This window comes from Gobius niger, assembly GCF_951799975.1.
Source record: "Gobius niger genome assembly, chromosome: 7".
Classification (NCBI taxonomy): domain Eukaryota; kingdom Metazoa; phylum Chordata; class Actinopteri; order Gobiiformes; family Gobiidae; genus Gobius; species Gobius niger.
The window spans coordinates 26,977,167-26,992,319 of NC_136858.1; the positions used below are offsets into that span (position 1 = coordinate 26,977,167).

The 15,153-nt window shown below is 40.6% G+C and overlaps 1 protein-coding gene across 1 annotated transcript in view; it reads right to left on the reverse strand.

Moving 5' to 3' along the window:
* Window positions 1-14,860, reverse strand: part of sptlc3 (serine palmitoyltransferase, long chain base subunit 3) — a 29,825-nt gene extending 14,965 nt beyond the window's left edge. Inside the window, exons 1-7 of the mRNA XM_079559777.1 lie at window positions 14,685-14,860; window positions 13,099-13,290; window positions 12,305-12,459; window positions 11,285-11,433; window positions 4,079-4,203; window positions 3,032-3,125; window positions 1,496-1,601 (exon numbers count right to left, since the gene is read on the reverse strand). Of these exons, the coding sequence (XP_079415903.1) occupies window positions 1,496-1,601; window positions 3,032-3,125; window positions 4,079-4,203; window positions 11,285-11,433; window positions 12,305-12,459; window positions 13,099-13,290; window positions 14,685-14,789 (926 nt within the window). The 5' untranslated portion in view covers window positions 14,790-14,860. The remainder of the gene's footprint in view (window positions 1-1,495; window positions 1,602-3,031; window positions 3,126-4,078; window positions 4,204-11,284; window positions 11,434-12,304; window positions 12,460-13,098; window positions 13,291-14,684) is intronic.
* Window positions 14,861-15,153: the final 293 nt, after the last annotated feature.

Genomic DNA, 15,153 nt, shown 5'->3' on the forward strand with positions numbered 1-15,153 from the left:
AATCATTCAAAACATCCTGAGGGCTAGAGGTTCTATGCTGGAGGCCCGGACTTGGCCCTCGGGCCTGACGTTGCCTGCCCCTGACCTACAGAATGCAGCCTATGTGGAAAGCAGGTAGGCTAAAGGAGATTAAGCTCCAATATCTAAGCATACAAAACAAATGGATCAATCCTCAATCCTCTGCCTCTCCAGTAAAGAAGATGCTGAAAACAATAGTTACCCGATACTAGAAAGAAGAAAGACTCTGTAGTAGAGGTGATTTGAGTGCTGAAAATAGGCACCGCCTCATGACATCAGCAGTGTTTGAGATCTTAATAAGTGAACAAGCTGAATACAATAGATTATGTAACAATGACACAAACCACAATTCTTCGAATGTTTTTCATCTTAACAATTACAAACGATTGAGTAGTGATGAGCTCAGTGTACAACACCTGCACATGTGTGAATGAGCGTTACATAATTTAACACCCACAAACGTAAAAGGGATATTTCCGCTGGCCTCTTTTGTTTTAACTCCCACTTCAGCCCGAACCTCTCCTCCCTCAGATACAGCCCTTTTAAGGCTACAAACAGACAGCATGAGCCGGCGTGGACTTGAGCAATCCCAGACGTACTCGCCCCGCTCCAGCGCAGGACGTCTGCAGCCCAAATGACACAAGACAGGGTTTGACTAGGACCTGTGCACACATCAAAGGCAGGCCCAGGATATAACTAAAGCATGCTTACTCTTTATCCCGGCCTTTTGATGTCAGCAGAGGGCCAGAGAGGGAGCATTAGTTCTCTACAGTGGCCACATGTCTCTAATGCCTGCCATTATTGCCTGATAAAGCAGCTTTAATGGTGCGCAATTAAGCCGTCTCTCAGATGACCAGAACTGGTGTGGAACTAATCATTACATTAATGCTCCCTGATGGCTGTCTTCGGGCTTTTATTCATTTGATGCAGGAGTATAAAAACAGTTTGGTAAACAATGGAGTTGAATGGCTCTGTGTAAGCAAACCTGACCTCATGACATGTGCCGATGGCTGAAATGTATGGTGTGAAACGCAAGTGGCCGTGATGTGAGTGGGAGCGGGGGTGTAGCCAAGTCCATCTCTCTGGCTCCATTTGGCCTTGATTTGGAGCTAATGAGCAGATGGAGCGGGTCACTGTGACTCTGCAGCACTCGCTAACGTGAGACACACATGATACCTTTCCCCTGTATCCGCTCATCAAATGGACCTGACTATTAGCCACATGCACAATTATCAAATGGCAAAGAGGGAAGCGCAGCAAATGAAGCCCATTATGAGCACTGCTGGACACAGGCAGCAGGTTTTGCTCAGGTTTCAAATGATCACTTCTCCCTGGACACAGTCAGTCGGACTAAAGAACCTGATAAAGTGAGAAATATCACCATGTCCAGCTATAGCAGTATTAGGAGCAGTAGTACTAGTAGTATTAGTGTTAGTAGTAGCAGTAGTTAGTAGTATGTGGTATAATGATGGCTGACCTGTAGATACCTTCCACCATGATAAGGATCTTCTTCCAGGGTCTGTGGGTCCGAGGCTGCCCAGAGCAAATTGCCTCTCTAAGCATCTTCTCCAAACTGTGCATGTCTGACACAAACACACAAAAACAATAGAAAGAGGAACTAACAAGGAAGAAACATTTGATACACACTTGTTTTATGGTGCATTATACATATGTAACAGCTTATAAACAATGAGGAATATGTCAATATGCAATTATTTACATACACGTCTCAGTGTACATCAGCTGTACAGGTATGATTAAGTGTGAAGGTATAAGGCAAACAAACATTTTAAGTTGTAGTGCAAAACTCAGTTGTGGTAAAAAAACAAAACAAAAAAACAACAGCCAATATACGCTATATGAGTAGAGTAGCCGTGTCATTCACCAGCAGATGGCAGTGTTGGTCAGCTACATACAGAGTAATGAGAATTACTTAAGGTCTGACAGCAACCAAAGCATTTTGAGTGAAGCTGTCAACACAATTTATCTCCAACAGATAATAAGCTGATAATGACAATGACAGAGAAACAGGTCTAACAACAGACAGCTGGTATAACCAGGTATCATCATATTTCAACTGCTCTGCTGTTAAAGTAGACTTATTAATGCACCTTGTGCTCATTGTGACTTCAATGACAATGACACAAATCAGTAGAGTAAAAACAGCAGAGATGTCTATTATTATGAAGTGCATGACCTTTCGTCATGTGACGTAAAACAGACTGGACTAACGTGTTTCTCTTTTATGTAGCATGAGATGCAGTTGAAGATATGTCTGTTTCGTTGTTCTCGCTATCTGTCCATGTTTCATTGATGCAGCCACGACTAATGTAGCCCTTTTAGTCAATATTTGCTTTGCCTGGATAAAAGCGGTACAGTGGTTTCTGGCGGGGCAGGGAGAGGGAGGGGTCAGTGCGCAGGTGCCTGAGGGCTCTTCTCTCAGACAGACCTGTGGGATCTGCCTGAGGACCCTTAACCCACTCTGCTTGTACCTGTCAGGAGACATTTGCTGCCAGAGGACTGCCTCATTTGTCCTAGCTCCCAAAAGAGCAAAGGCTTCTTCCAATGCAGTCGCTTTGAATGCAAACTAATAACTAAAGCTTAACCATCCCCTTTCCTCTCTGCTGACAGTAAAAGTACTACTGTAACGGTGAACTCAGTGATAGAAGTAAAGCCCTGTTTTGCTGCTGTGCGGCAGATGGAGACAACAAAGTCGTGACTGTAAACTGAACCCACTTCATTAAAGTTTCTAGATTTGCTGGTCTAAACACAGAATGTTAAGTAGGTCTTTCCTCAGGCAAATCCTGCTCCGCACAGAGACAGAGGAGAGGAGAGAGTGCCTCACTGCAGAACAGTAGAGACTGTTCACATGCAAGTTTTAGCCTGGAGAGCAAAGGGCCAGCATCGCCTTTTTTAATTTACTACAGGTTAAACCTAGACGAGAATATGATAAACTGTATGAACAAGACAGTGCTAAAAGGTCAGCACTCTATGTTCGATAAATCAGACTTACTGTTGTGCTTGAACACTCGGATGGTTGCTCCAGACAGTCTGGCTCCCAGGATCAAGGACGTGTGGTTGAGCTCATCGCTCAGTATCAAACAGCCCTGAAATCACAGGTTTAACTGTTTTTAATATTGACTTTAAGAAAGACAGAGCCACTATCAATTGTTATTTTATGAAATATCATGTTCTGAAATCAGCACTGATGCACTGCCACTCAGTTTTGTTGCACTGTATGTCACATAAAGTTAGTAAACAGCCCAATGTAATGACTAATTGGTTTGTCTGGTAAGTATTCGGCTTATATGCAAGAACATTTTGTAATTTGTATGCTAATTTATTCAGTAATTCCAGGAAAATTCCACCTACATTACCATATTTTTCAGCGAAGCTTTAAGCGTTTGACTGTCTTTGTGAGAATGAGAGTGAGTTGACCCTGTCTCAGTGACAAATCCCCTCTCTGCTCGCTCCACCAGCAGCAGCTGTCACTCTCATTTGCCTTTGACTGTGCAGCCAGCGCTGTCTTGGCATCAAACGTCCCTGTGGGATGGAACTGGCAAGGCGCTTTGACCCGAGTCCCTACGGGCGCCGCTGCCAATGGGCTGCTGTATCCCTCCATCTGCATAAAGGAGCCCTAAACAGCAGACCACCCTTTCGTGTCCGATCGAATCAGAGATATTCAGGCTGTGTGTTCCCCTCAGTAACCAGCGGTGGTCCGGGTGAGTCAGAGTGGTCTGTCCACAGGCCAAGGTCTGGTGATCATCCCCTCGAGTGTTGCTCCTGAAGAGACAAGCCTCTTGTCTCTGTGCCCTAAACACGCCCAAAGCCCTGCTCCTCTCGTTACTCTAATGTTTCATGATGAGTTTAATTAATGGGGGTGGGTCGATAGCTGTTCTCAGCTGGATATTAGCTGACTTTTATTCAATGGTTTAGGGCAAATGTACAGAATGAACCGGGCCCTGTTAATTGGATTAATTTGTTGCGTGGTGAGTGTAAATTGTTCCTAAACAAAGAAAAGCAGTCCACTGTATGCGGTTTGTTGTGTTGATGCGTGCACCTTTCCAACAAGTGCAGGGATGTTCATTGAATTAGTGGCGAACCCCATTCCAAAGGTCATAGAGGACTCCACTCCAAGGAAATTGGCCACCAGTTGCTCCAGCTCCTGGTGCAGGCTCAGGTTTGCTGCAACAGAGCAATCAGAAAAGGTGTTTTCATCCAAACAGAACTCTATTCCTCTGGGTTTATGTGCCACTCCATCAGGCTTTCTGTTTTCTTTGTCTGTGGCACCAAATCACACAGTGCCAGCCACTTTAAACCCAGGGCAGATCAGCGTCAGCACAATAGTCTTTGACTTTTATCAAACATGTATTGCTTTATTAAAAATCAAAAGGGGGTCAAATCAAGTCAAATATTTACAAACATCATGTCAATCTGCAAAGCTACCAAACAATACCAACAAAAACCTTGGCATGTCAAAGTTAGTCTTCACAATTTGCTGAATGTCTCTCCCTCACTCTTCAACCTCCTGAACAAACTACACGCTCCAGTCCAAATAATGAAATCAAACAAGGAAAAATAAAGCCTGCAGGCCGAAGAAAAGATTTAAAAAAAAAAATAAACCAGGCAGTCATATTATGCAGACATAAAACTATGCTTTACGACATAACCAGTGACCAGAGACGGGAGATGTAGTATTACAGACAGACCAGAAAATTAGCCCTCTAGTGCTGCTCCATCTACTTTCTATATACTTTACTTTTTCAGTTTAAATAACTTATGCAATATACTTTATAACGTTGATCAAAGTAGTATGTAAATGACCATTTAGTTCAAGCTGCTCTGTCTTTGCTCTCTATTCGGACTAGTGCCAGGTTCAGTCGATGCATTTCCTCCACCACTGCAGTACACAGCCCATGATGCCAGCAACAGCTTTTTTAATCAGGCCGCATTGGCATTTCTCTTTATGGAACATTTCACTTGGATGCGGCTCTATAGGCTAACCTGACCTCAGTATTGATGCGCTAACCTCAACAAGCTGTTCACAGTCCCACTACTCCACAGGTGAGAGGGACTTCAGTGTTTATTCAGTCTTGTACTCAAATGGGAATATCATGCTGACATCTGTAGTATTAGGTCATGTGAGCAGAAGCAGTCAATTTACGAACTACTGGGCTGCCAAATCAACTGCAATTGAATCAAAATCCTAATTTTAATGGTAACAAAAATAGAAACATCTGTAACATAATGTGCTCTGAAAGAAGATATATGTCCACTGAGGTTTCAAAAAATCTGCTAACCTTGAAGTTAAGACCGCTACAAACATATTTCTGAACTTGTGTCAAAAGTGCAGTAATCTGAATCCTGATTTTAAAACATGGATTGCAAATTTAAGTGAAATTGCAATACTTATATGTAATAATCCCCACCAGGTAATTTCCCAAAATCATGCAGCCATATGGATTGAAAAAATAAAATAAAAATCCCACTGTCTGATGGATTACCACCATATTGCTTAAAGTTTAAATCAACGTTTCTGATTTTTTGTTTCCTTTAGTGCAGTGTTTTTCAACCTTTTTTGAACCAAGGCACTTTTTTTCATTGAAAAAATCACGAGGCACACTACCAGCAGAAAATGTTGAAAAATGTAACTCTGTATCCTATATTCAGTCTTCTCATCAAAGTGTCTTTAATAGGAACACCGTATAGTCTCGCTAGCCACAATGCCCCAGTGCATCACTAATTCTCTTGTCTCAAAGAAATTAACTACCTGATATGGAAGAGTATTGTATGGTTACACTGCCGATCACTAGACAGCACAGACACTCAAAAACGGTGCATTATTTGTGGATAATAATGCATTTGTTTTTAAAAAAACTACTAGGTGAAATTGGATAATTTCCCAAGGCACAGCAGACAATATCTCACGGCACACTAGTGTGCCACGGCACAGTGGTTGAAAAACACTGCTTTAGTGGATCACACGTTTGTGTTTCCAAAATCATTCTTCAAAAATATTTTGACATCTACGTATAATTACATTTATTGCTTAATCATACTAAGGTTTCATATGATGTACTTGTATTCAGTTGCTCCATACATAAGTTTAACACAAGACATGCAGTAAATGGTAATTTTACTCTTTACTCTTCCATCATGTAAAACCCAGACTGGACAGAAGGCTGTTATGCTCAGAGGAATGAAATCCTGGAACTCTCTGCCTAAAGACATTTCTAACATTGCAGACATTAACATTTTTAAAAAGACTCTGTTGTCACACTGCAACACATGAAATTGTTGTAATTGTGTATTTATGTTTTTATGTTGTTGTGATCTGTGATCATTGTATGAAAATGTGATTTTATCATCTGGACCCCAGGAAGACTAGCCTTTGTCAAGGGCAATGGCTAATGGGGATCTTAATAATAAACAAAACAAAATGCTTCTTCGTACTTCTTTTACAGTAGTTTCCTATAATTTGTCTCAAAGAGTGTGAAGCCTTTATGGCGCTGTAATTACCAGTACCTGCTGCTACAATGCACTATTTTTGCTGAGGTTGTTTGAGGAAAAGTTTGGACAGACTGTTTAACAAGATGGCCATTCTTTGAAGGGTTTAATCATTGCTTTGACTAACCTATAATGAGGTTTTAGTTAGTCAGCCTCCTGTGCAAATACTGTACTCGCCCACTCACATTGGCATCCTCATAAAACACTCCTTGTATTGTGGCTTAGTGTCTTATATCTACTTGTCAGAAGATTAGTTCTCAAACTTATTTTAATTTATAAGCACTTAATACAGTTATTTCAAATCTTTTCTCTTTTATGTATGAGATTTATGAAGATATTTGTTAAACCTAGGTGTTAAGTGATACTGTAATATAATTGTCACAACTACTTATTGATTATTCGTCGGAAACATTAGTTAATTATTAATTGCTGATATTTAGCTCATAGAATTAATGTTTATTTACTGGGTGTGTGTTCTGTGCACTTTGTGCTCATGTGCCGATGTAGTTTAAAAGCACGTGTCATACAAAGCCGCACAAAGCCAGGTCAGAAGTTGCTACATCACAAGAGCAGTTAACTATTTTAAAACTGAACAAAAGCAAACGGCAAAAAGAAGCTTTCTCCTATTGATCAGCAAGACACCAACAATGCTATTTAATTTAGTAGGCAATAAAATGTATGAGATATTATAATCTTAAGGTTTATCAACATGTAGTCGAAGCAGTAACACAAAACATGTACCGGTGCATAGAGACGAGCTGCTGATGTCCCGATCCTAGAATAGATACAGGTCAGGTCTGAGTGAAGAGAGAGGCGAGGCAGTTGTGTTTGAAACATGCTGGTCAAGTTTCTAGGTGAATCTAAGCACCCGTCAATGCTGTCAATACAGACAGAAAATCTGAATAATTTACTCTTTCAAATTCATTGTGTTTCGAACCTAGTATTCAAAAACATGATCCAACTTTAAACATCTCTCTCTACAGTCAAGTGTAAATACAGTGGACACAGACTGTGACGATGATCATAATAGAGTCACTTTCCCACCAGACTCTGTGCGCTTTAGTAAATGATGCCTAATAAGACCTCATGGGGCCTCTACTTGTTATTCCTTCACCCATTCAGTGAGCGAGCAAAAACTTGGAGCACAAAGGCGGATGACAATCCAGAAAGAGAAATAAACATATGAATAAATCAGTGACATAAATTATGGATGGTATGGAGAGGAGTGTGTCGCGGCTCTGACAATCACCAAGTAACTAATGATCACATGCCCTTCAAGTCCTGTGCTCTGGGCTTTGTTTTCATCTAACTGCTGAGATCATGCAACACTGCAGAAGACGCTTTGAGCCATTTTGTCAGCTCATCTTCAATGAGTTTGCCCTCCGCCGATCTACAGCGCAGCATGCCACTGTCACAAGTGCTATAAAAGAAATTGGAGTGGCTCTTATGAGAAACATAGAAAAAGCAAAACAAAGCAACTGTTGTCCAATCAAAATTTATGGAAGTGGGGGCTAAACAGAAGATTGCGCTGGTGCTGAGATGTATCCCAAGATAGAATTAAAACGAGTTTCCCTATCCTTAATATGGCTTTGGAAAAGATTGCAACAGATTAAGAACTGGCCTAAAAAGACCCAATGAAATGCAAGCAGTGGGGTAAGTAACAGTGAATGGGCGCAAAAAGCTGACAAACAACTGGTTTGGACAAAAAAAAAAGACCATTTTACAGCCACACTACGGAACATGCTAGGTTATACAATATGCTGCTATATCAAGAGAAACACAACTTTCCAAAAATGCATATGCATCCCAATGATACCAACTGCTCTTGTTATGATCGGCTATAAATCGACAATGGTAATTAAGCAGTGAGTTTGCAAAATAAAACATATGGAGGACATAATGTTTGGCTACAATGTTTGGCTAGGCGACAAAACAAAACATTCAAATCTCTATGGAGGCGAGCTGGTGATGCCCAGGACTCAGATGGAATATCCCTGCTGGTTTATGCTTATGTGCTTTTTATAACGGAAATTTCACCCAATAAAAATGGTCTGTTTTCACTGATTAGCATGTAACTGAGCTAAGCGTTTAAATTTGATGTTAGCGTCTCTAAAGCTATACTTTGGTTTATTGGTTTTATAAAATGTCACGGCAATTTTCTTTTTGCTAATGTTCAAGTTGGTCATTTAACTCACTATTTTGTTACTCCGAGGACAACGACAGCTCATAGAACTCAGGAGAGTAGCAGTGTTTAACCAGAAAGCTCACATTAAACGATAAATGAACAAATCTAGAGGCCATACCCATTTTTGGGTATTTTGATGGGCTGATGCCGATATGCACGACAGATGTTTTTGACCAATGTTTCTAGCCAATTTTTCCAAATCTCTATAATCCCGCTTCTAAACTGTAAAACGTGTCAGTGTTGATCTGTTACAGCAGGGGCCGCTTTATTAGAGCTGATTTATTAAAATTATTCCTGTCAGAGGGAGCTCATTTTAAAGACAAAAATCAGCCGTTTCCAAAACTGAAAACGGTAAGTCTCTATCTCTAGTGGTTCCAAAATTATAAGCAAAATTCTGCAACTTAAAATCTAAAAAAAACTGAACAAACTTGTAACCTTTCTCAGTTCCCCTGAGGCCCAGGGAGTCATTTTAAAGCTCTGACTTAGCTTGACTGAGAAGTCTCTATCACCTTTGATTCTGGAGATATTGGCTTTTAAAAAGATACCCATATATCAGCCCGATATATCGGCCAGCCAGCGCCACATCAAAGCCAATAAAAACACCCACTAGGCATGTTGGTAGGATAAACCGAAGCACCTGAAGGCAACCTATGCAGGGAAGAGAACATGCGTACTCCACACAGAAAGGTACATGGGTGATATGACTGTCATGTACTCTGAATGAAGCCCAGCACTTCCTTACTTTCCGTCATGACACCTGGCCGCACCACTTTGCCGCCTCCCATTTCAAAACCTATCCCATATCACTTTAACCACTGAGCAACTTTGTTAATGTTTAATCTTAGGGAAACAAATAATTTTATTCACAGTTACATCACTGCGTGTGATTGCATTTACTGCAGAGTAGCCTGGCCGTTCACTGATTGGTTGAAGTATAGAAGCAGAGAACCGCTTATAATCATCAGAGCGAGCAAGTTCAGAGGATAAAACACCATTAAAATTGAATCTAAAGCACTGGTCACACTTTCTGATCCTCGCTGTACCAACACTTCCATCGCAGGCATTCTTCTTGCATCTTGTTTAATGTCCACAGCGTTTCATAATCTCACATTTCACCGCTCTCATGCTGACCACTATGTAATGATCTCAGCTTCTCCTCAAATGCTACATAATTTAACCAAAGGGTGAATTATTCATAATACACTGCGGCAACGGAAAGATAATTAAACATTTGAGGAGCGTAATACCTAATTCAGATAAACGGAAGATGGGGTTTCACATCCAGTTTGATTTTGAAGCTATTACACTTTAGAAATTAAATCAAAGACTGTGAAGGCTTTTAAAACTGACACGTGCATAATGGCAATTTTAACTTGTACAAGTTCAGCTCCTAAAGAGGGCGCCTTGCAAATGACACTTCTGACACACAAAGCATCATTAAGTGAAATGTAAACCTGTGGTTCTCAAACAGTGCTCTGTGTATAACGTTGAGTACTCTGGCTTGTTATGGTCATAAACACAGCTGGGTGCCTGCTTCACAAAGCACAGTAAGCAAAACACTGATGGCTGGCTTGGTTTCTATTGTATTTGATGTTTGCCTGAATTAATTAAATGTTTCTCATAAGGCATTGATTGGATTCTCTAGATCAGCCATTCCAATCAAGGACATCGCGGCCCCTTAACAATCAAATAATCCCTCAGGGACCCCCAAAAGTAAATATTTACTGAATGTGTCAATATTTGACAGCTAAAATGTGTAGTACATTTTAGCAAAGTCATATAATTTCCTTTTTTATTTATTTTTTCTTCAAAGCTTCAATGTAGTGCCTCAGAGGCCACCGTTAGGGGCGACCAGTGTGAGATTCAATAGTAAAGCTCCTTCCTTTAAACTAGCTTTTGAGCTAAAACTGGCACATTTACAGTGATGTTCATTAATGTGCATTGTCCCTGTTCAAATAAACTAATACAATTAAAAAACTATAGAGAGACTATAGTGTTTTCCAGTTAAAGACCAAGTGTTAGTGAATTTAGTGTACACCTTATTTAGACCCAGAGCTGATATCTGATACACTTCACTTTCCTCTACATTTAAAGAGCATGTGACAGGTTCTACATTTCCCCCCAATTTTATAGGAAGGTCTGTCTGTGGTAAGTAGCATGTTCCATAGAACTCTTGACTTGCCCTGGCCCATATGGTACAGGATGGCTGCACATTGCTATTAAGGAACCACTTCGAATGTATCACTTCCCAATATAGTAGTGAAATAATAACCATTGGCAAAACCAGGACATCTCGAAAAACTAGAATAATGTTTTTGGCAAAAAACTCCACAGAGAAAATCAAACCCTGAATTTCTTTTTTATGAGGCAGGAATGCAAACCAATGGCACTCAGCATGTAAATGTGTTCTGTGTAAATGAGAACACCTTGTTTTTTTTCCTCATGAGGGCCTGTTTTGTACTGATCTCCAGGGTTATTATGAAGCTGGCCTTTATAAAACGCCACATATTAATATTGTAGTTTCAAAAAGACTGCGGTAGGCTGTTCCACACTGAACACTGACCACAACAGTACCTATTTCCTGTCTTGTGCTGCACACTCCCACGCCATACTGCTGCGTCTTCTCTGCCACAGTCTTCAGGAAATCAACATTATTCTCTGCAAAACCGAGGTAGTTGTATGAGCCCACATTGATCACATTGGGTAAGGTCCTCCCGGTAAACCTGCACAGACGTAAACAGGCGAGAGTCAATTAAAATGTGCGCAGCGAAGAGCAGTAAATTATACAAAATGAAAAGTAATCAACATTCAATTAACTGTAATTGCTTGTTATAAATCCGGTACTTCATTTGTGGAGTTCGTTCTCAGGAAATGTGACATTGGTTCATTTCATGCATGCCTTAGCTGCTATTTTTATTACCCTGGGTGACATATGGAGCGCAAAATAAAATGTTTAGAGACAATTTACTCATATTTGAGTAAAGCACATGAGATTTAAGAGATAAAAACAAACACGCTGCGAGGGAATGTACTACGTGCCAGATGTTGTTTTGGGATAAGGAAGCATGTTCAGGTAGGTCACTCGTGTTTGAAAATGAATTTTTAAAAAGATAATTTTGAAGGTAGCTAGATCCTTTTTTTAAAATCTGACCTACTTTTTCTCACAGCTTGTGTAAACCCGTACACCCATGAAAAAACCCATCTTCATCCTTTTAGTGATTCACCGCACTTCACCACATTCAACCCGAGTGTCCTATTTCTCCACTTTCCTGGTACACCCCCTACAACCTTCTAGAACGTTTTGCTTCAATTTGGTTAAAGTTTAAGGTTAAGTCTACTTTATATATTTCCCATCGGGCTGGGGCCACAGTGCAGTGGACGGGGACCCATCTCTTGATCTTGAGCTTGGTTCATGTCCAGAATCAACCAAGCTGGAGAATTATTCTACTTTGCATGTTTAGGGTTGATGGGTTAAACCGCAGCACCCAGACAAAGGCGTTTGCATGCCAAAAAGGAGAGAGTGCAAACCAACATGGCACCGTGTAGCTTTATTTATGTAAATGATGTGTTTAAAAAAAGACTTAAATATAATACCGGAATGTCCAGTTGTAGTCATCAGAAACTCTCTCCATGAGGTCAAATACTGGTCCGGGCAGGCTGCATATTGGCCGGTTCCAGTTATCACGTACCCTCATGTACAAGTTACGAGTGTAGAAGTTTTCAAAGTCTTGATACAGAGGCACAAAATGCTGTGAACAAGAAAAAAAGACTATTTTCCAACAATAAACTCACAGTAATGTTTTGAAGGGCATGTCGTCTTTTTTTGCTATCTCCAAATGCACAACAAACTAACCCGGTAATAGCAAAACAATGTAAACCGCTTGCAACAAGATCATTTTTCCCTGTCTGCATCTATTTTGGCAATGTACGCTCCACTTATCTAACAAGTGACACAACACTTCCCCACTCTCTCTTCACCGTAGCAACTATGAACTTATCTTTGAGGCAATTTAGCATTTAATTCAAGCTAATGGCAGCATAAAGAGTTCTGTGGCAGTGTTTCACTCTTATCTGCAATCCGAAGCACTGCTAAAAAAAAAGAAAAAGAAAAAAATGTATCTCCGCGGAGATTTAATTAGGGTTTTGAGCACATCTCACAAATACTCTGGGGCGTCCTGTCTCACCCGTGGCAACTCAAAAGTGCGGAGGAACGAGAAGGAGGGAGGTAAAGAGGGAGAATAAGAGCTATATAAAAAAAGAAAATAATTAGTGGGGAAAAAAACAAATTGTGTTGACACCCAGGGGCATGCTTCCGCTTCAGCATAAAATGTCAAAAGTGCAAGTGCCACAATAAGAAAGGAGTGTGTGTCCAATTTTGTACTTCTTACCTTCTGCTCGGGTCGCTCCTGCGCAACATGGCACTTCTCTAAGCCCACAGCCCGGAGGAAATCTCTGAAGTAGCCGAAAAGGGTAACCAACCCAAAGCCGAGGTATGTCATGACGGCGACGTACATGGGCGCCTGTTCAAACGGCTCGAACCGGGGCAGCCTGTTGGCGACGCCAGTCCCTGGGCCATTCTTCTGTAACAACAAAAGCCCCAGTCAGCTGTCTTATATCGCACATTAGAGGGGAGAAAACACGGCCATTAATTGGATAGAAGCAAAACAAATTCAAGAGGAAAGGCAACAAGCAATTAGCAGAATATAAATACACATTAAAATGATAAATGTTTTAGAATGTCTCCTGTATGTGTTGCATGCTGCAGTACAGACATAGTGGAGACAATTTCACCAGTAACTGTATAATTGTTACAAATGACCTGCCAGACAACATCACTAGCAGCAGCAGCAATATGATCAGTGTACTGTATGATGATTTGTAAGCTCCTTTGTTATATGAATGGCCTTGTACCTGATGTTTGTTTGCAATAAATGAAAAAGAGAGTTACATTTAAACTGTTCAAAACAACTGGCTGTTGATATTTGATCAAATGGAATATAAAATAAATGTTTTGTGTGCTTGACTGAAGAACAAAAATAAAATGAATGAAAGAAATCAGGTAAAAGACCTGAGTAATAGAACAAAGTCTCAGATGTACTGTAGTGTACGCCTAATGCATAAAGGACTCAGCTCCTTTCACATTTTCATGAATACTTTTCGTGACCATGCAATTTACCTCATTTACCATTGACGTAAAGAGGATTTACAAGCTTTGTGTCAAGTTACCATTTCCCATTGATGCCAGAACTTCTTCCACCTCTGCTTTTGCATAACAGCTGAGATGCTAGCTGTGTGTAGTTTCTATGGGAACCCCTGATCCTTCCGCAGATCCGTAGACACTCCCTGAACCTGAGACCAAAAGCTTTACCTCCTGACCTGAGCTCACGTTTATGGTATTGCCTCATCATATAACAATGCCACAAAGCCCCAGTTTTATTGCTGCTATCTTGAATGGGTGGCGTGAGCAGAGGTTTGGCCTGTTTATCAAGTTTTATTATCCCAACATCTGAGTTTGTAACTTTGATTGCATCTCTAACTGAAAAAAAGAAAGAAAGAAACTCAACACACAAACTATTTAAGCTAACACACACCTACACAGTAACTTTTTTCAGATTCAAAACAGATTTCAAAGCTGACATACAAGCCAAAAGCTAATTAGCATTGGTTTGTCTTACGTGAAGCTAACGTTACATGACTAGCTAGCAGGTGTCACAACCAAATGTGTTCGCTTACACGTTTAATACACAGCTGTTATATTAAGCTGCTTCTAATTGTTATTTGGTAAGTTCAACAGGTTTACACTGACAACCCCCAGTTTTGCATCCACGCGTTCACCCGCCCATAATAAAAAAAAACCACTAGCATTTTATGATAAATATGAAAATACCGGTAGCTAATGTGGCGCGAGAAACAAAAACACTGCTGCGTGCATCGCGCCGTCACACCCAGCTGCTGTCTCATTTCTCTGACTTACCACCTGTGTCTTCTTGTGATATCCATTCACTTTGACATCTTCGCTTCTGGAGTTTTTCTGCTTAGAGTGCTGCCTGAGGATCCCGTTTGCGGCAGTCATGGCCATAATCCAACGGGGTTACGCCGGTGTGTGCTCTGTTGTCTGTCAGCGCGCCCGTGTTAAATCGCTGTTCTTTACTGAAGTTACAGTGACTTGACTTCCTCCTTCTGCAGCGCGCGCGCGAGGGAGCGCTCAGTATCACCCGCATCAGGTGCTTCCCCAAACACACTTCTATAAAGCATTTACAGTTTAGAAATGAAATAGGAAACCGGTTTTCACTTTTTTTTTTTTTTACTGTAGCTTAAAGCACTGGTATTAAAACCCCTGTACACATTTTTTTCCTCCCAGTAGTGGAATAAAATTTGTTCTTGAATATTTTTTTTATTATATTTGTTTTAGTATTTTTATTGATTGTGAACTGACAGCCTGT